We start from the raw sequence: 20,859 nt of genomic DNA, 5'->3' as shown, positions 1-20,859 counted from the left end.
TGGGCGATTTCTTTTTCCGTGGCTGGGTGCTCTGGGTGGGTAGAGATTTCAGTTTAGGACCAATGGAATGGTTTTAAATGTGCAAACCCCGCCCACCGGGGCCCGAGTGATGCAAAACGAACTCCCTCACTGTTTGGATTAATCTATTTTCACATAAATAGTGGGGTATTCACAACTATAAATGGTCTTTATCAGGGTTCCCTAAGCTGAGAACATTGTATAGATATTTATTTGGACTGAAAGCAAGCTTGTAAGGTAAATCTACAGCCAAATCTGAGTACCCAGATAGTCAAATGTTTTTAGACGAGATGAATAATCCATTTTTCACAGAAATGGTGTAGCATTCACAACTCTACCCAGATAGAGGACAATACAAGATGAATAGCCCTATAGCTTTATATAAAGTACAAGTAGGCCTATATCAATGGAAATATGTGTAGGCTTTCCACCATGGCCATGTTATAGGATACCCAGGCCTACATCAACCATTTTCTGTCTCTCTCCTTCCCTCGCTTGTCAGTTGGCCCTGGTCAGCCCTAATGGAGAGCAGTATGACTCGTTACTACGACAACTCCGGGAGAGGATGGACGAGGGTTGTGGGGAGACCATCTACGTTGTTGGGATGGGCTCAGGTAAGTCAGCCTCACTCACTTAATGAGGCTATACAGTATGCACTGATTTGCTCCTACACTCACTAGCTCACAGAATCAGTCACTTACTGTAGCGAGTGACATTTTACACCGATAAACCCCCCCAACCCCTCACCCCTCATCCCTTTCTATCAGACGGAGGTGACTATGGTCTGGATGAGGGAGACATGGAGGCGTCTGTAGCCACAGTTCAGTCCCTGTGTGAGCAGACCGAGTCAGAGCTGATCCTGCTGAGGGAGCGTATCGAAGCTGGGGGGCAGGTACGCGACTACCTCATCCGCCGACGTGTGGGTGATCAAGACTTCTTGGAGGTCAGGTGAGTTGGGGGAAGGTCAAGTGTCAGGGGTCAAAGGCTGACTTGATCAACAATTAGATGTGTTTTGACATTAGACCTGGGCTGACGAGGACAAGCATGTCTCTCAAATGCAATTTAAATTCAAAAAAGCTTAAGGGGACGTTGACATAAAGGGGGGAGATCCAGTGTTGTCAAAGCAACACACGAGCAAAACTCTGTTTTCATCCCTCTCCTCTTCATCTTGATCTGATCTTGTGTCCCAAATGTCAAATCTCTCCTTCCCTCTCTCCCCTCTCCCCTCTCCCTCTCTCTTTCTCCCTCTCTCTCCCCCTCTCTCAGGGTAGCGGTGGTGGGTAACGTAGATGCAGGTAAGAGCACCCTGCTGGGGGTGTTGACCCACGGGGAACTGGACAACGGCAGGGGGTTCGCCCGCCAGAAACTCTTCAGACACAAACATGAAATGGAGAGTGGCAGGACCAGCAGTGTGGGGAACGACATCCTGGGCTTCGACCAGAAGGGACAGGTGAGGGAGATGACATAGGAAGGGCTTATAGGTGATGGAGATTACACTGGGATAACATTGACATGACACTTGAGAGAGGACAATGTAAGGCCTGCTTCATTGATCATTTAGTTGATGAATTGGTTTTCTAGATGGAGACATTACATTTACATTTAAGTCATTTAGCAGACGCTCTTATCCAGAGCGACTTACAAATTGGTGCTTTCACCTTATGACATCCAGTGGAACAGCCACTTTACAATAGTGCATCTAGGTCTTTTAAGGGGGTGAGAAGGATTACTTTATCCTATCCTAGGTATTCCTTAAAGAGGTGGGGTTTCAGGTGTCTCCGGAAGGTGGTGATTGACTCCGCTGTCCTGGCGTCGTGAGGGAGTTTGTTCCACCATTGGGGGGCCAGAGCAGCGAACAGTTTTGACTGGGCTGAGCGGGAACTGTACTTCCTCAGTGGTAGGGAGGCGAGCAGGCCAGAGGTGGATGAACGCAGTGCCCTTGTTTGGGTGTAGGGCCTGATCAGAGCCTGGAGGTACTGAGGTGCCGTTCCCCTCACAGCTCCGTAGGCAAGCACCATGGTCTTGTAGCGGATGCGAGCTTCAACTGGAAGCCAGTGGAGAGAGCGGAGGAGCGGGGTGACGTGAGAGAACTTGGGAAGGTTGAACACCAGACGGGCTGCGGCGTTCTGGATGAGTTGTAGGGGTTTAATGGCACAGGCAGGGAGCCCAGCCAACAGCGAGTTGCAGTAATCCAGACGGGAGATGACAAGTGCCTGGATTAGGACCTGCGCCGCTTCCTGTGTGAGGCAGGGTCGTACTCTGCGGATGTTGTAGAGCATGAACCTACAGGAACGGGCCGCCTTGATGTTATTTGAGAATGACAGGGTGTTGTCCAGGATCACGCCAAGGTTCTTAGCGCTCTGGGACGAGGACACAATGGAGTTGTCAACCGTGATGGCGAGATCATGGAACGGGCAGTCCTTCCCCGGGAGGAAGAGCAGCTCCGTCTTGCCGAGGTTCAGCTTGAGGTGATGATCCGTCATCCACACTGATATGTCTGCCAGACATGCAGAGATGCGATTCGCCACCTGGTCGTCAGAAGGGGGAAAGGAGAAGATTAATTGTGTGTCGTCTGCATAGCAATGATAGGAGAGACCATGTGAGGTTATGACAGAGCCAAGTGACTTGGTGTATAGCGAGAATAGGAGAGGGCCTAGAACAGAGCCCTGGGGGACACCAGTGGTGAGAGCACGTGCTGAGGAGACGGATTCTCGCCACGCCACCTGGTAGGAGCGACCTGTCAGGTAGGACGCAATCCAAGCGTGGGCCGCGCCGGAGATGCCCAACTCGGAGAGGGTGGAGAGGAGGATCTGATGGAGACATGAAGTTGTTGTTGTGTGTAATCTCTGTCCCTGTATCCTAGGTGGTGAATAAGCCAGACAGCCATGGTGGCAGTCTAGACTGGACTAAGATCTGTGAGAGGTCCTCTAAGGTCATCACCTTCATAGACCTAGCTGGACATGAGAAGTATCTCAAGACCACAGTGTTTGGAATGACTGGACACCTGCCTGACTTCTGCATGCTCATGGTGAGTGAGGGGGTAGTGTGTGGGCGTTGGTGCTTTTTCTGACTTTACTATCCATCAACAGCACCACTGATGAATCTTTCACCATGTTCTTTTGCTCTCTCCCTCCGTCCTTCCTCTCTCCCTCCCTCCCTCCTTCCTCGCTCTCTCCCTCCTTCCTTCCCTCGCTCTCTCCCTCCTTCCTTCCCTCGCTCTCTCCCTCCTTCCTTCCCTCGCTCTCTCCCTCCTTCCCTCCCTCGCTCTCTCCCTCCTTCCCTCCCTCGCTCTCTCCCTCCTTCCCTCCCTCGCTCTCTCCCTCCCTTCCCTCGCTCTCTCCTTCCTTCCTTCTCTCCCTCCTTCCTTCCCTCGCTCTCTCCCTCCTTCCTTCCCTCACTCTCTCCCTCATTCCTTCCCTCGCTCTCTCCCTCCTTCCTTCCTTCCCTCGCTCTCTCCCTCCTTCCTTCCCTCGCTCTCTCCCTCCTTCCTTCCCTCGCTCGCTCTCTCGCTCCTTCCTTCCCTCCCCTCCTCTTCCTCCCTCCCCTCCTTGCTCTCTCCCTCCTTCCACCCCCTTGCTCTCTCTACACCTTCCACCCCCATTCTCTCTACCCTCCCCTTGCTCTCTTTACCCCCTCTCCCTGTCTATCTCTCCCATCTTCTCTCTAGGTGGGCAGTAATGCAGGTATCGTAGGGATGACTAAGGAGCATCTAGGTCTGGCCCTGGCCCTCAATGTGCCTGTGTTCGTAGTGGTCACCAAGATAGACATGTGTCCTGCCAACATCCTACAAGGTCAGTTCCTTTCTTTCTCTTTCTGGGTGCATCTCAAGTCTAAATCTGCTTCCTTTCCTGGACTCCTTCCCCACATCTGCACTGATATGAAATAATTATACAGGTGAAACCATATTCCCTCTACCCCACCATACTGCTTTCTCTTAGATTTAGTGATGAGGACCCCTCCTCCCCCTTTTTTTGGTTACAATATTGACAGTCATCACAAAACCTGACTTTACTGGTTGTGTTATTGTAACAGAGACGTTAAAGCTGCTCCAGAGGTTACTAAAGTCCCCAGGCTGCAGAAAGATCCCTGTTCTGGTCCAAAACAAAGATGACGTCATCGTCACAGCCTCCAACTTCAGCTCTGAGAGGTAAACGTTAAGGCACACACTTTGTAGCCACAATCACACACTCTTTATAAACTGGATTTTGCTTCAATTATAGGGGACCATAATTCAGTGTGTTTGTGTGTGTAGGATGTGTCCAATCTTCCAGATCTCCAATGTGACAGGAGAGAACATGGACCTGCTGAAGATGTTCCTCAACCTGCTGTCTTCTAAAACCTCCTTCAGAGAAGACGAACCTGCAGAGTTCCAGATAGATGACACCTACTCAGTACCGGTTAGTCACACACACAAAGCAGCTGCTACACATGCATATTGATGCCACACACACACCTCTCTAACCATGTTTACCTTCTCCGTCAGGGTGTAGGCACAGTCGTTTCAGGGACTACTTTACGTGGATTGATACGTCTGAATGACACAATGTTGTTAGGCCCAGACCCACTGGGCAGTTTCCTCCCCATTGCAGTCAAATCTATCCACAGAAAGAGGATGCCAGTCAAGGAGGTGAGAGGTGGACAGACTGCCTCCTTCGCCCTCAAAAAGGTATGTTTTCTCTTTAGTGTTCCCTGCTGGAGATGTTTGGTATTACAACACTTTTCTGATGCATAGATAGATAAATGTTTAGTTGAACTGAATGTTTTTTGCAGTGAATAGGAGTCAATACCTCAAGTCTCTCTGTTTCTCTCCCCTCCCCCTACCCCCTCCCTTCCCGCTCCCTCTCTCCATGTTCTCTCTCTACCTCATCCCTCTCTCCCTCCCCTCCCTCTCTCCCTCCCCTCCCGCTCTCTCTCCCTCCCCTCCCGCTCTCTCTCCCTCCCCTCCCCTCCCGCTCCCTCTCTCCCTCCCCTCCCCTCCCGCTCCCTCTCTCCCTCCTTAGATCAAGCGTTCATCCATAAGGAAAGGCATGGTGATGGTGTCCCCCAGGTTAAACCCACAGGCATCATGGGAATTTATGGCTGAGATTCTGGTTCTGCACCACCCAACTACGATATCACCCCGCTACCAGGCCATGGGTGAGACTCACACACACACACACACACAGAGAAACACACACACACACACACACACACACACACACACACACACAGCTGTCTCATGTCTGACTATATATCTCTCTTTCTCTCGTCATTCCTCTTTCTCCCCCTTCGCAGTGCACTGTGGCAGCATCAGGCAGACAGCCACTATCCTGACTATGAACAGAGACTGTCTACGAACAGGGGACAAGGCATCGGTCCACTTCCGCTTCATCAAGACCCCCGAGTACCTCCACACAGACCAGAGACTGGTGTTCAGAGAGGGACGCACCAAGGCTGTGGGCACCATCACCAAGGTCAGGGGTTAGAAAGGCTTATGAATTGTTTATGAAGGGTTGGAAAGGGTTTATGAAGGATCATGCTCATGAAGACCCCAGAGTTCCTCCACATACCAGAGAGTAGACTGGTGTTCAGAGGGATACACCAAGGCTGTGGGTATCATCACCAAGGTCTGAACTTAAAGGCTTATGAATGGTTCTGAATGGTTTACGAAAGGTCATAAAGCCACCAGAGTACCTGCATGCAGAGTACTTCCCTCATGCATTAATCTTATTGGTGGGTGGGTGTTTACAGCTGCTGCAGTCGACCAATAATCTGCCGTCAAACTTCAAACCCCCGCAAATCAAAATGCAGTCTACGAAAAAGGCCCCGTACCGCAGAGAGGATGGAACCACGCCTGCCAATGAGGACGAAGCGAGCACAGCCCGACCAGACAGTCCGCACCAATCACAACAACTGGTGAGAGAGAGAAAGTGAAGGAACGAATTGAAAGGAAGGGAGTGGAGGGGATGGTTAGATGGCGGGTCGGGTCGTGAAAGTAATAGTTTCAGGGCAGTTGAATAGGTGTAAGTGTTTAACTTATGTGTGTGTGTGTGGTGCGTAAGCTTTCTTCTTAACTTGCTTTACTGCTTCTAGAATGTTTTCTTCTGTAGCTGTGTCTGTCTGATCTGCCTAACACCTCTCCTTTCCTACTATTCTTCTCCTCTTCATGTTTTCACACCCTACTGTTTCCTTCCTTTTCATTTACTGATTACTCCTCCTGTCACCCTGTCTCTTTTCCTCTCACCCTGTTTCCTTCTTTTTCATTGCTATTCTCATTTACTGATTACTCCTCCTGTCACCCTGTCTCTTTTCCTCTCACCCTGTTTCCTTCCTTTTCATTGCTATTCTCATTCACTGATTACTCCTCCTGTCACCCTGTCTCTTTTCCTCTCACCCTGTTTCCTTCCTTTTCATTGCTATTCTCATTTACTGATTACTCCTCCTGTCACCCTGTCTCTTTTCCTCTCACCCTGTTTCATTCTCTGCATTCTTTTCAATTTCCACATTAATTTGCTCTTCATTCTCTTTGTGCATTACAATGTTACTACATCCTTGATTTTCCCTCCATTCCTCCTCTCTCTGTGTTGGTGCTTTGCTTGCTTCCTCAGACAGAGGGGGAGGATGACCCTCAGAGTAATGAGGGAAACAAAGAGAGCAAGGTAAACAGAAACAAACAGAGCAAGATAAACAATGGGAACCAGGCAGGTAAACAAGATAATTAGGTCAAATGAGTCTTGTCCAGTAACTTCTGTAAATATCCTGAAACAATGCATGCCTCAACTGATGTGAACCAAACATGAATCTTCTAGAGATGTGTCCACAGCATGTAGTTCCGTTTGATAACATCAGTCTTAGCTGGAAGTGATTTTGAATGGTAACCTCTGTTAACCCAGTTGTTTCTGTTCTCCGTCTGTCTGATTGGGATCTGTTCTCTACAGACAAAGTCAGGAGGGAGCAGGAGACGAGGAGGACAGAGACATAAAGGCAAATCAAACCAGAGCAGCTCCACCACAGCAGCCCCGTCATCAGCAGGCACAGGAGGTTCCTAAACTACACCCCTCTCAGCCCCCAAACTACAGTACTTCCTCCATCCAGCTGTTTCAGCAGACAACTACCCCCCCTTCCCAAAACTACTCTACTACAAACCCGTCGAAAAAATGGGGTCATAAAATGTCCCTTTCCCCACCTCTCTCCCTCTATACCACCCGGCTATCTATCGCCTTATCAAGTGTCTTTATCACTCACACCAGAGAAAGTCTAGGTGAAAAGCAGCTCCCAGCTCTGTGCTTGTAGATGGTTACCTCTGCCTCCTCACTCTCATCTTATCTCCGATTAGTTTAGAAAGCATCCTTATATTTACAGTATATGAACCTGATATGCCTTCTTTCATTGGGTGTACGGTGAGAATCACTGTAATACTGTGTATAGGTATTCATGGGCCCGAAGCCACATGAGCAGCTATTCCCTTATAGTAGAGTAACCCAGCTCCATGCACTATAGCTCATTGTTTCACTGTTTAGCAGGCATACTAGTTTCTCTCATTTCCTATTTACCACTAGAATCCCCCAATATGATAATGAAGCATGTTTTCTATTTAATTTTATACTAAAATGTGAAGATTAATGAAAGGAAGTAAGGTCACAACTGACATAGTGAATGGTACATTTTAGTGGGCCTTCATTATGAGTGAAATATTGTAGATAAGATGTTTTATTGGCCATTTATGACCAAAAGGAAAGCCAGGGTTTGTCTGACTATCATCACACCCTTTCTCAAATCCATCCTCCATGGCCCAGAAAGGGATTGTGTTTGTGGGCGAAATGGAAAAATATCCTCCCCTCCTCGATAGCCACCTTTCATGGAGGACAGTCATGTGTATCCTCCTCTTCTCTGAAGAGTTTACAAATATACTACACCCCCTGTGGATCAGCTGTTGTCTGACAAAAACACGCATTTATCACTTATTTTGGGATCACACCTGTAAATGTAATTTGCCTGAGCAGAGGAGTCGTCATTTCATACAAGCGCATTTATCCACGTTCTCGTCATTTTTCTGGAGGCGAGAGGAGTTGAAGGCCACTTGTCCTGTCTAAAATAAATGATTCCATTTACACTGAAAATTAGGTTTATTTAAGAATATAATGTACACTTGATTAGCAACTGTTTAAGTAAGACATTGATTGTAATAATAGTCGCAGTGTTGTTTGGACCATCACTGTTTACTTAGTTGTGGAATTCCATTTGCTTCTGACATTCACCAATAAAAACAGGCTTTATTGATCTGTGATTGGTCAACTGTGTTGTACATGAAATGAATTTATTTAAACAGTGAAAACGTTGTGTACAGTTTCAGTGAGGTTAGTGAGTCTGAACTGATACCATTTGTCTCTGTGCAGTATGACAGAAGTCAGCACAACGCAGTCTATTGCTACGGGTTAAGATGAGGGGAATGAATACAAGTTACTGGGATAATATACCACCATTTTCTGATGGTTAAATACACTGCCTTTCATATCATATCAGAGCACAACAGGGAGATTGAGTTGATTTTCTGATGTATATAGTGTAATATTACTGCAAGGTGATGTGTGAAAGTCAAGTGGCTTTTCTTCAGTAATTACACACCAAGATGGAGGTTAGTTTGATGGCGGATGGACACATCCATTGTAATAAAGAAATGAACTGAAAGTTTACATAGTACAGTAGTTCTTCCCAGTCAGCAAAGTGACTACTACAGATACACTGTTTAGTAGCCCACAACGGAGAGCCATGTTGGCACTAAACATTTGGGGACAATAGTGGATGGAATGCAGAGTAGAATGGGATTGTTGGGTACCAACACAGATCGACAGGGTGGTTGGAGTACGTTCCACTTCTCAATCAGCACACCCTACTACAGTACTGGTAGCAGGAGTACGTTCCACTTCTCAATCAGCACATCCTACTACAGTACTGGTAGCAGGAACACAGGAGTACGTTCCACTTCTCAATCAGCACATCCTACGACAGTACTGGTAGCAGGAACACAGGAGTACGTTCCACTTCTCAATCAGCACATCCTACGACAGTACTGGTAGCAGGACACACGGACACAGGTGGTACTACGACATCAGATCAGTGCCCACTGTAGCAAAACGTTTCACAACAAAAACAAGTTTCTCTGGGACAAATTCAGGTACATTCCTCCCGGTTTGGTTCTTAGTGATACACACCAGTCCTTGAGTCTGAGGAAATACTTCATATGGCACAGTAGAGTTGACTACTCTGTACCTAAGGAATGCTACAATCAGCACTTTCTGTATATTCCTAGTCTTCTGCACCTGATCTAAAGTATCACAAACACTGGTGTGGACAACATACACAGTAGCTTCACCCAAGAACTAACAGCCTTGGTTACATACTAATTGCTTCCTTAATAGACACATCAAAAGACCTTTGATTTGTTAGCAAGTTCAGAAAGTAAATGTAATTAGTTGATAGACATGGAAAGTCTTTTGGTGTCTCAAATGATACCCTGGCCACGTTAAGTTGCCAAACATTGCAGATAGAAATGCCATGAATAGAGCTGATGTTATTCCTTATTCTACATGTCAGAGGCATGTTTGTTCTACAATGCTTATTTCTATCTGAACATTCCAAAAAGTTGCGTCTTGCTGAACGCGCCCCCTATAGTGTACTATCCTCAGTAGAAAGGCTTCGGATGCAGTTTAGTTGAGACGAGGAAGGGAAACCACGATGCATATCGATGTGTTTGTAGAATGATGATCAAATGTCTGAACAATACAATACTTCCTAGTGAGAGGTAGTGATGGAAACACTAGTAGTGGGTTCTGACATAGCAGTCAATATGAAAGAAACAGAAAGATCACTCTGGTAGACACACAGCATGTGTTGGGCAGGGGAGTTCTTTGCAGGCTTTGGGTGTGTCTCTAGCCATCAATGTCCCAGCTGAAGAGATGATGCTTCACCAACATGTCTTGGACTCCTTCCTTCAGTGGCCTCTGATCTTTCTCCTGGAGGGGGGGGGGGGAATAAAGAGTGAAAGAAAGAGGCTGTTTGTTTAAAGGGAGTGTATAAGGAACAGCAGTTGCTGGGTGCAGTTTAAAATGTCCACAATGGAGGTCAAAGGGTTATGGGTGAGGTGTGCGCATTGGGATGGTTTTCACCAATGTTCACTATTCTACTATCACTAGCCACCACCAGCTACGTTCTCCAACAACTGAACCAGGAACAGCTTGTTGTTTAGATAACTCTAGTTTCCTATTCGAGTCCCTAAACCCATAGATGAGTAACTAGACCAACTACATTGACCAGAGATCAGAGTTTACCTAGAGATCCCAACTAAAGAGGTAATGGTCAACCAACGCATCTGCAACCCCTTCTTTGAGAATGGTTTTGCAGAATTCAGCCACACACAGGTATGAGTTCACAGGGTGGGTGGGTGTGTTTTACACACATACATACATACATACATACATACATACCTACCTCTTTCTTGGCAGGCAGCTCACAGTCCTGAGAGAGACTGAAGGCAAACTTTGAGAGAACCCTAAGGAAACATCACCTTTTTAAAACCACACCACCATCCTTTCCCCACATACACCATTTTATATCAATTTCACTTCATCCTGGCCTCTAAGTCTTTCAAAAATAATCTAGCTGTTAATACGCTTGAATGGCGTGATTTAATCTTGTAATAGTCTGCTGGCACCGTCTGTGTGCGTCGCTCTCGCATTCATTTTCACTTGTGATCTCACAGTTTCACTCAAATCTCTTTGTTTTATTTCTCAATCATTCGTTTCAATCTCTTCTCATTCTCTCTTAATCTCTCCCACTCTGTCTCTCTCGTGAACATCGGGTTCATCTTTACCTGAGCTCACACCTGATCTGGACCATCCTGGGCTGCGTAGGAAGGACCAGGGCTGGTACCACTTCTCCACTGCAGGCATACTGGAACACAACACCTCCAACCACAGGTGTAACACCTGCTCACTGTGGGGTGAGAGAGATGTGGTTAGGGGAGTGTTCACTGATAAGAGGGACAGCCAGGATCTCTGAGTGAGAGAATCTGTGTGACTCACTTGAGGCCCACGCAGAGGAGCGAGCGGAACTTGACGTCCATCTGAGCGTGTGCAGAGTCGTGGCTCATATTTACAGACTGCACCGCCTGAAAGAGACAGACGGAGGGCGCTGAAGCATCACTGAAACAAATGCTTATGAACAAAACATTCAGTGTAAAACTGTCTGTAGCCTAAGGCCTATGTTTCTAACAGTCAACCTTCACAGCCCATCGGCCCTACCACTAGGCAGTTCCTCATTCCCCCTTTGAAAGCACCTGAAATGCAGATACCAGTATCATCATTTTTAAATTGTACTTTTTTCCTCCTTTATCTCCCTAATTTCGTGATATCCAATTGGTAGTTACAGTCATCCCCATCGCTCCAACTCCTGCACGGACTCAGGAGAGTTGAAGGTCGAGAGCCATGCATACTCTGAAACACGACCCCGCCAAGCCACACTGCTTGTTGACACATTGCTCACTTAACCCAAAAGCCAGCTGCACCAATGTGTCGGAGGAAACACCGTACACCTGGCGACTCGAAGTCAGCGTGCAGACGCATGGCCTAGGACATCCCAGCCAGCCAAACCCTCCCCTAACCTGGACGGCACTGGGTCAGTGTGCGCAGCCTCATGGGCCTCCCAGAGGTTTGTCAGTGAATTATTGTATAGTCAGTCTAGCCCGGGATTCAACCTGGGTCTGTAGTGACGCCTCTAGCATTGTGATGGAGTGCCTTAGTCCGCTGCACCACTCAGGAGGCCCAGATACTGTAAATTCAATAGAGAACTAGGTCCCATATTACACAGTTCTTTCAGATCTTGGAGATGGAATGAAGAAGTCTTTAGTGGCGGGGAGTCTTTAGTGGCAGTCTTTAGTGGCAGTCTTTAGTGGCAGGGTGTGAGGAAGTCTTTAGTGGCAGGGTGTGAGGAAGTCTTTAGTGGCAGGGTGTGAGGAAGTCTTTAGTGGCAGGGTGTGAGGAAGTCTTTAGTGGCGGGGTGTGAGGAAGTAAACAGGCTTGTTATAGGATAACATTTACAAAAGGACTCACTCTATAGAGCAGCTCCTCCGGTGTGAGAACCTTGCCATCCTCATCTAATCTGGGGGGAGAAAGAGAGAACTGATGGACTGCACCACACAACTAAGACAACTGTGTAGGAATCCTAGTTGTTCATATGGTACAGAGGTCTGTGTGTGTCTAAGTTACCTGTAGGTCTTACACAGCACCAGTCTGGAGTAGACCGAGTTAAAGTCCCTCTCCACCTCTCTACTGGCTGCCTGAGGAGAAAACAGAGAGAACAGTCAGGGAAGGCACCGACAGACAGACACTGAACCCAGCCCTCGGTCTCCTACCTCCTCTATGAAGAGCCAGGGGTGGCAGGGTCCTCCCAGTATGGAGTGGCTTTCTTCAAACCGTGTTGGAAGATGGCCTTCAGGGTAGGACACAACGTCCCTCTAACCAGGTCTGTCACCGCCTCAGTCACCGAGTCATCACCCGCCAGAGAGTACTGGGGACAGCAGACCAGTTATACATACAATACTGACAAACCCATAGACTGGATATATCCACTAAAAGAACACTGACAAATTTAAGTCTGTTTTTACTAGACTGACTACACACACCACTGACAAACCTCTTGCCCGCCTCATCGAGGATTTCTACGAACTTGGCTGGAAACCAACCTTGAGTAAGAGAACAGATCATGAGATAGAAGGTTCCCAAAGTGTTAGGGAAAACATAGACTACAACATTCTACAGGACGTGTGGAGGGGAGATTGGGACAGAGATGGACATTCTACAGGACGTGTGGAGGGGAGATTGGGACAGAGATGGACATTCTGCAGACGTGAGGGAGATTGGGACAGAGATGGACATTCTACAGGACGGTGGAGGGGAGATTGGGACAGAGATGGACATTCTACAGGACGTGTGGAGGGGAGATTGGGACAGAGATGGACATTCTACAGGACGTGTGGAGGGGAGATTGGGACAGAGATGGACATTCTACAGGACGGGGAGGGGAGATTGGGACAGAGATGGGTGTTTTCATTCACCTCTCAGCCCGCTGAGCTCTCCCACTCAACAGTGCTCATCTTTTCTGGGAAGAGGGAGAAAGAGAAAACAGAGGGATGAGATGGAGTAGTGAGTTAGTCACTTTTGTAAAACGTTTTTATTTTTTTTAAATATTTTTTTTTAAATATGCATGTTTTCACATACATTTCACACGCTGTGTTTAAAAACAAAGTCAGTGTGCTGTTAACAGTAGCTTCCCACTGTCCCTGTACCATACCGGGCTCCAACTAGTGCTACTCTGTCACAAACACACGTGACCAACTTCCTTGACAACGTACCAACGGATTGAGCTACACAAATACATGGCAACATTTAAAGCTGTGGGGATTACTGCACTTAACTCCATTACATGTATGTGTTCTGTCCACTCACTGTGATGATGTCGTTCTTCCTGAAGCCCAGTTCGTCGTCGTCATGGCGCTCAAAGTCCAACAGGGCTTTGGCCCCGTCCTCCGTCGGTTACGAGACACAACCAGGGAAGTTCGTGGTCTCTCTGGTGGCTCTCCATGGAGTAGTCTGGAGTCAGGTCCTGGAGAGGAGAGGGACAGCGGGAGGGAGAGAGAGAAAGATGAAGAGAAGGCGAGAGGGGGAGGGATATAGATTAATCTAATCAAATTAGCTCAGAATGTGCTAGTGACTGCATCAAACATGTCAATCAGAATGACTCCACTATTTCCTAACTGTGTCGCAGTGTGAAGAAACCATTGATTTAATGACCGAAAGTGACTCATTGTTGGGTAACATGACTCACGGCGCTGCTGTGTCAGGGGAAGAATTCAATTATATGACTCATGCCACGATTACACCAGGCACTACCTAAAGCCATCTACTGGAGATCAGTCATGGGAAAGGGGGATAACCTAGTCAGTTGTACAAACCATGCATTCAACTGAAATGTGTCTTTGCATTTAACCCAACCCTCTGAATCAGAGGGGCAGAGGGCGGCCTTAAATTGGCATCCAGGTCTTCAGCACCAGCATGGGGAGGACAAGAGATTCATACATTCAGCGACTTAACGGCCAGCGACTGAGCTCAGAGACCAGAAAGTCACACATTTCTGCTAATTATCAGCAAAGGCGACCCACAAGATAACCAGGATAACCCTACCTAGCATTGTCACCATGCCAAATAGGCTAAAAGGTGACATTGTGCATGGTATTTAGGAGAGCTCAGCTACTTCTTACTACAAGGCAGCTTCTCTTAAACGCGGGGTCAGTGAAACTGAGTCGATTCAGTAAGTCTGATTCCCAGTAGTGAGACTCACAGTGCTGGTGTGTTGGGGGTCCAGACAGCTATATGATTCAGTAACGAGATTCAGTGCTGGTGTGTTGGGGTCCAGACAGCTATATGATTCAGTAGTGGCTGTTCCACTGATGTCATAAGGTAGTGAGACTCACAGTGCTAAATGACTGGTGTGAGACTCCAAACAGCTATATGATTCAGTAATCTGATTCAGTAGTGAGACTCACAGTGCTGGTGTGTTTGGTGGTCCAAACAGCTATATGATTCAGTAGTGAGACTCACAGTGCTTGTGTGTCGGGGTCCAGACAGTGGAAGTGTTCAGCGGTGCGGTGATGGCCTCTCGGAGCGCTGTTACTCAGCTCTGTCTGCTTGATGTTCTTAGACTTGAGAGCCTCCACTTGCAGTCCTCACTTACAACAGAGAGCTCCAGAGTGGACTTCTACGTGGCGACTGTCTCTCACAACCTATAGACACACTCTGGTTAGACATGCTATCACACACACACACACACACACACACACTTCTATCAGACCACTCACTTTATTGAGGTTGTTGTTGAGTGTGTGGGAGTTGTTTGTGTTGAGCTGGGCCTGCTCATTGAGGATGTAAGCCAGGTGTTTGTTCCTCTGGGCCTCCAGTGTGTCCTGGGACAGCGCCCCCGCCAGCCTCATGGCCTCCCCCAGTACAGCAGCCCCGTCACCCAGCTGGCTGGGCAGATCGGACAGCGTGTTGAAGATGGACGCAGAGTTCTCAGAGGACACCAGCTCCTCCTCCTGTAGGGGAGAGAGGAGAAGGTCAACCTCCTGTAGGGGGGAGAGGAGAGGGTTAAACAGGGGAACGACCAATCCCAAATCCCCAGGACACTTGTAGGCCTCTAGATCTGAAAGGGTTGGATAGATGTAAGAAAAAGAGGTGGAGTTATTACTGTATGATTTTCAATACCAATCCAATCCTTTCTGATCTACACAGGTCTAGGGAGTAGGGGTTGGTTTAAAAGCAAACCAGCCAGCCAATGAGAAACAACTATCCCACCTTGATCTTGAGCATGCCCAATGTGACCTGGAAGAGGACCACAGAGCCCTGGTAGAACAGAAGGTCCCAGATCCTCAGCAGGATGCGGATGTCCACCACACTGGCAAACGATGTCAGGAACCAGTGCAGCGTGATCAGAGACAACTCTGGGGGAGGAGAGGAGACGAAGGGAAGGGTTAGGACACACAGGCAGGTTGGTCTCCTACACTACACCTGACATTCTTAGCAATGTTTGTGGCCTCTAAACACCAGACTTTAAAAGCCTTGTTGCAGTTTCCCTGTAGCTCCCCTAGATCCCTATTCACATTTTTACATTAACATCTTAGTCATTTAGCAGACGCTTTTATCCAGAGTGACTTACACTAGTGCATTCAATCTTAAGTTAGCTATGTGTGAGACAACCACAGTTCCTTTTCCTTCATAAAGTAGTTACCAGCAAAGTAGGATAAGACGAGTGTTAAAGTGTAAAGAACCCCCCCCATCTCTCTCACCGATGTCGTGCTCCTGCAGAAGCCTGTCCAGGCTTGGTAGATACTGGACTATGAGCTGTCTGAGGACCCTCTGGTCTGTCTGGACCCCCAGCAGGGTGGAGGACAAGTAGGAGGGCAGGCAGGCCCCTGGTCAGGGCACACATCATCCACAGCACGTCTCCTCTCCAGGAACAGTAACAGACATGAGCTACCACCTGGGGACAGGGAGAGCGGGAGAAAATAAACAGGAAGAGATTAGATCTTTATTGGTTCCCATGGGGCAATTAAGTGTTTAAATACAGTCTGGGCAGATAAAACATATAGAAATTACAGTAGAGGTATTACAAACTCTAGATTAAAGAGTTCATCAAGAACACAAGATCAAAGTAATATTTAAAATACTATTTAAAACGTGCAGAAAGGGACCTGGATCTATATGCCAGGTCTTTACCAGACAGAGGAAAAGTGTATTAACCTGGATGGTAATATGCCAGGTCTTTACCAGCCAGAGGGAAAGTGTATTAACCTGGATGGTAATATGCCAGGTCTTTACCAGCCAGAGGAAAGTGTAAACCTGGATGGTAATATGCCAGGTCTTTACCAGCCAGAGGAAAGTGTATTCACCTGGATGGTAATATGCCAGGTCTTTACTCAGCCAGAGGAAAGTGTATTCACCTGATGGTAATATGCCAGGGTCGTTACTATCATAGGAAAGTGCTAATTAGACAGAGGAAAGTGTATTAACCTGATGGTAATATGCAGACAGAGGAAAGGTCTTTACCAGTCTTTACACAGGAATTCACCTGGTGTAGGTCGTTACCAGACAGAGGAAAGTGTATTAACCTGATGGTAATATGCCAGGTCGTTACCAGACAGAGGAAAGTGTATTAACCTGGATGGTAATATGCCAGGTCTTTACCAGGAGGAAAGTGTGCTTTTCACCTGGATGGTAATATGCCTCCTACCAGACAGAGGAAAGTGTATTAACCTGGATGGTAATATGCCAGGTCTTTACCAGACAGAAAGGAAAGTGTTCTCACCTGGATGGTAATATGCCAGGTCTTTACCAGACAGAGGAAAGTGATTAACCTGATGGTAATATGCCAGGTCGTTACCAGACAGAGGAAAGTGTATTAACCATTAATGCCAGGTCTGAAAGTGTATTAACCTGGATGGGTAGTTATATGTCTTACCAGGTCACCTGGATGGTACCAGGTCTTTACCCAGAGGAAAGTGTATTAGACCTGGATGGTAATATGCCAGGGCAGCCAGAGGGGAAAGTGTATTACCAGACAGAGCCAGAGGAAAGTGTATAGACCGTAACTACCAGACAGATAATAGAGCATGACAATAGAACGTCCTCCTTACCATGCCTGTGCCCTGGCAGTAGCCGATGTCTGGGTAGAGCCATGCCAGGCCCCGCAGTACCCGCCTCAGCCTGGGAACACCCACACTCTGCAGGCTGCAGAAACACGCGTTGGAGGGCATGGTCCGTAACAGGTCCTTCTCTATCTGAGAGGGGGAAGAGATGGACCTGAGTGGGGATGAGAAGGGGTGGAGAGATAGAGGGAAGACAAAAGAGGGGAAATATTGTTTTTCAACCAATGTGTTGTAAGAGTTTACAGATTTATTAGCATCTATAAATGAATAATCGACCATTAATAAATCACTTATATTTTTTTAAACAGGTTAACAATGTTTGATCCTCAATCACAGATTTTCATCAAGGGAGAAACATCTTACATCATCAGTACCATTCCACCCCTCCACCTGGAGTCATCTGGATGTACAAGTACCTCAGCATCCAGTACCTGTTTGGCAGCAGTGGTCTCGTCGTTGGTGCTGTTCTTAACGATCTCTTTGTAGGAGATCTCTGTAGTCCTTTTCTTCTGCAGAGCTCCAGACAGACGCATCCACAACTAGCACGACCAGAGAGGAGGGGGGGGGGGGGGCAGTCAGACAACAGACTAGAGGTTGACCGATTATGATTTTTCAACGCCGATACCGATTGGAGGACCAAAAAAAATAACGTTTATATATAAATCAGACATAATTATAATATAAAAACACACAGAAATACGAGCCTTAGGTCATTAATATGGTAAAATCCGGAAACTATCATTTCGAAAATACAAAATGTTTATTCTTTCAGTGAAATACGGAACCGTTCCGTATTTTATCTAACGGGTGGCATCCCAAAGTCTAAATATTGCTGTTACATTGCACAACCTTCAATGTTATGTCAAAATTATGTACAATTCTGGCAAATTAATTACGGTCTTTGTTAGGAAGAAATGGTCTTCACACAGTTCGCAACGAGCCAGGCAGCCCAAACTGCTGCATATACCCTGACTCTGTTGCACAGAATGCAAGAGAAGTGACACAATTTCCCTAGTTAAAATAAATTCTTGTTAGCAGACAGTATTAACTAAATATGCAGGTTTAAAAATATATACTTGTGTATTGATTTTAAGAAAGGCATTGATGTTGATGGTTAGGTACACATTGGTGCAACTATTGTGCTTTTTTCGTGAATGCGCTTGTTAAATCACCCGTTTGGCGAAGTAGGCTGTGATTCAATGATAAATGAACAGGCACTGCATTGATTATATGCAACGCAGGACAAGCTAGATAAACTAGTAATATCAACAACCATGTGTAGTTAACTAATGATTATGTTAAGATTGATTGTATTTTATAAGATAAGTTTAATGCTAGCTAGCATCTTACCTTGGCTCCTTGCTGCACTCGTATAACAGGTAGTCAGCCTGCAACGCAGTCTCTTGTGGAGTGCAATGTAATCGGCTATAATCGATGTCCAAAATGCGGATTACAGATTATGAAAACTTGAAAATCGCTCCTAATTAAATCAGCCATTCCGATTAATCGGTCGAGCCTCTACAACAGACATCTCTGAATCAGGTTATACACCGTAGTAGAAGTTGGCCCTTTGACCACTTTATCTCCCCTTACTGGTCTGTGGTCTCATTCTGCCTTTTCCCTTTGTTAAAACTCTACTGTGTGTTTTCCCCCTCTAGGCCCCCTTACCTGTGGTCTCATGCTGTGTTTCCCTCTAGGCCCCTTACCTGTGGTCTCATGCTGTGTGGTATGCCCCCTAGGCCCCTTTACCTGTGGTCTCATGTTGTGGTGGTATGCCCCCTCTAGGCCCCCAGCCCTTACCTGTGGTCTCATGCTGTGTGGTATGCCCCCAGCACCAGGGAGCGGAGGCGTTCAGAGGGGGCAGGACGGGGGGGAGATGAGGTCCCAGGTCAGGTTCCCACGGTTGTGGGTGAACCCAGGTGGGCTCTGCCAGCGCAGCCTCTGCTGGGGTCCTCTCTGGGCTCTCATTTCCTGGCTCTGGCTCTACTCCATCTGAAGGGGAGAGAGATGTGTTCAACTGCAGTTATCGTTGTTCAGGGTTATACTCCCTGCATTCCTGTTACTTGGCACTGTCTGCTTCCTGTTTTAATCAATGATTTCTCCTCCACCACTACATTTTAATTGCTTCCTAAGGTCTGCTTCTATTTTAATGATTTCTTCTCCTCCTCCACCACTAAGGTCTGCTTCCCTGTTTTAACGAATGTTCCTCCACCACTAAGGTCTGCTTCCCTATTTTCCACCACTAATGATTTTAATGATTTCTCCTCCTCCACTACTCATGTCCTGCTTCCCTATTTTATTTCTAGGTCTGCTTCCACTCTATTTTAATGATTTATCCTCCTCCACCACTAAGGTCTGCTTCCCCTGTTTTAATGATTTCTCCTCCTCCACCACTAAAGGTCTGCTTCCCCTATTTGAACGATTCTCCTCCACCACTAAGGTCTGCTTCTCCTCCTCCACCACTAAGGTCTGCTTCCCCTGTTTTAACTATTTTAATGATTTCTCCTCCTCCACCACTAAGGTCTGCTTCCCCTGTTTTAATGATTTCTCCTCCTCCACCACTAAGGTCTGCTTCCCTATTTTAATGATTCTCCTCCTCCACCACTAAGGTCTGCTTCCCTGTTTTAATGTTTTAATCCTCCTCCACCACTAAGGTCTGCTTCCCCTGTTTTAACGAGTTCTCCTCCTCCACCACTAAGGTCTGCTTCCCCTATTTTAATGATTTCTCCTCCTCCACCACTAAGGTCTGCTTCCCCTATTTTAATGATTTCTCCTCCTCCACCACTAAGGTCTGCTTCCCCTATTTTAATGATTTCTCCTCCTCCACCACTAAGGTCTGCTTCCCCTATTTTAATGATTTCTCCTCCACCACTAAGGTCTGCTTCCCCTATTTTAATGATTTATCCTCCTCCACCACTAAGGTCTGCTTCCCCTGTTTTAACAATTTCTCCTCCTCCACCACTAAGGTCTGCTTCCCCTATTTGAATGATTTCTCCTCCTCCACCACTAAGGTCTGCTTCCCCTATTTTAATGATTTCTCCTCCTCCACCACTAAGGTCTGCTTCCCTATTTTAATGATTTCTCCTCCTCCACACTAAGGTCTGCTTCCCTATTTTAATGATTTCTCCTCCTCCACCACTAAGAAGGTCTGCTTCCCCTATTTTAATGATTCTCTCCTCCACCACTAAGGTCTGCTTCCCCTATTTTAATGATTTATCCTCCTCCACCACTAAGGTCTGCTTCCCTGTTTTAACAATCCACCATATGTCTGCTTCCCCTCCTCCACCACTAAGGTCTGCTTCCCCTATTTGAATGATTTCTCCCTCCTCCACCACTAAGGTCTGCTTCCCCTGTTTTAATGATTCTCCTCCTCCACCACTAAGGTCTGCTTCCCCTATTTTAATGAGGTCTTCCTCCCTCCACTGTCACTAAGGCCTGCTTCCCAATTTTAATGATTTCTCCTCCTCCTAAGGTCTGCTTCCATTTTTGATTTCCTCCTCCTCCACCAATTAAGGTCTATTTTTAATGATTTCTCCTCTATTTTAATGATTTCTCCTCCTCCACCACTAAGGTCTGCTTCCACTTGTAATGATTTCTCCTCCTCCACT

General features: G+C 46.9%; 2 protein-coding genes across 3 annotated transcripts; one reads left to right on the top strand and one right to left on the bottom strand.

Moving 5' to 3' along the window:
* The first annotated feature begins 409 nt into the window (after nucleotides 1-409).
* Nucleotides 410-8,292, top strand: LOC135564696 (GTP-binding protein 1-like). Of its 2 annotated transcripts, XM_065010386.1 has the most exons (13): nucleotides 410-632; nucleotides 786-966; nucleotides 1,285-1,468; nucleotides 2,882-3,046; nucleotides 3,686-3,809; nucleotides 4,051-4,165; nucleotides 4,271-4,415; nucleotides 4,502-4,684; nucleotides 5,019-5,154; nucleotides 5,293-5,471; nucleotides 5,749-5,913; nucleotides 6,606-6,656; nucleotides 6,936-8,292. In XM_065010386.1, the coding sequence occupies exons 1-13, from the start codon at nucleotides 425-427 to the stop codon at nucleotides 7,044-7,046; spliced, it is 1,947 nt and encodes a 648-aa protein (XP_064866458.1). In that variant the 5' UTR covers nucleotides 410-424; the 3' UTR covers nucleotides 7,047-8,292. The 2 variants fall into 2 exon arrangements, with proteins under 2 accessions (XP_064866458.1, XP_064866459.1); XM_065010387.1 differs by lacking the exon at nucleotides 6,606-6,656.
* Nucleotides 8,105-19,219, bottom strand: LOC115125903 (small G protein signaling modulator 3). Its single transcript, XM_065010952.1, is given in 23 exon segments — nucleotides 8,105-10,010; nucleotides 10,486-10,546; nucleotides 10,868-10,889; nucleotides 10,892-10,989; nucleotides 11,079-11,164; nucleotides 12,105-12,153; nucleotides 12,261-12,331; nucleotides 12,407-12,451; nucleotides 12,454-12,561; nucleotides 12,684-12,736; nucleotides 13,109-13,152; nucleotides 13,477-13,571; nucleotides 13,574-13,608; nucleotides 13,611-13,656; nucleotides 14,648-14,833; nucleotides 14,909-15,142; nucleotides 15,402-15,547; nucleotides 15,893-16,011; nucleotides 16,013-16,051; nucleotides 16,053-16,079; nucleotides 17,229-17,383; nucleotides 17,683-17,790; nucleotides 19,052-19,219. Coding segments are annotated over 23 exon segments (2,079 nt in total). The 3' UTR covers nucleotides 8,105-9,926.
* Nucleotides 19,220-20,859: the final 1,640 nt, after the last annotated feature.

Source organism: Oncorhynchus nerka, linkage group LG26 (genome assembly GCF_034236695.1).
Source record: "Oncorhynchus nerka isolate Pitt River linkage group LG26, Oner_Uvic_2.0, whole genome shotgun sequence".
Classification (NCBI taxonomy): Eukaryota; Metazoa; Chordata; class Actinopteri; order Salmoniformes; family Salmonidae; genus Oncorhynchus; species Oncorhynchus nerka.
This window is presented reverse-complemented; position numbering and strand designations above follow the sequence as displayed.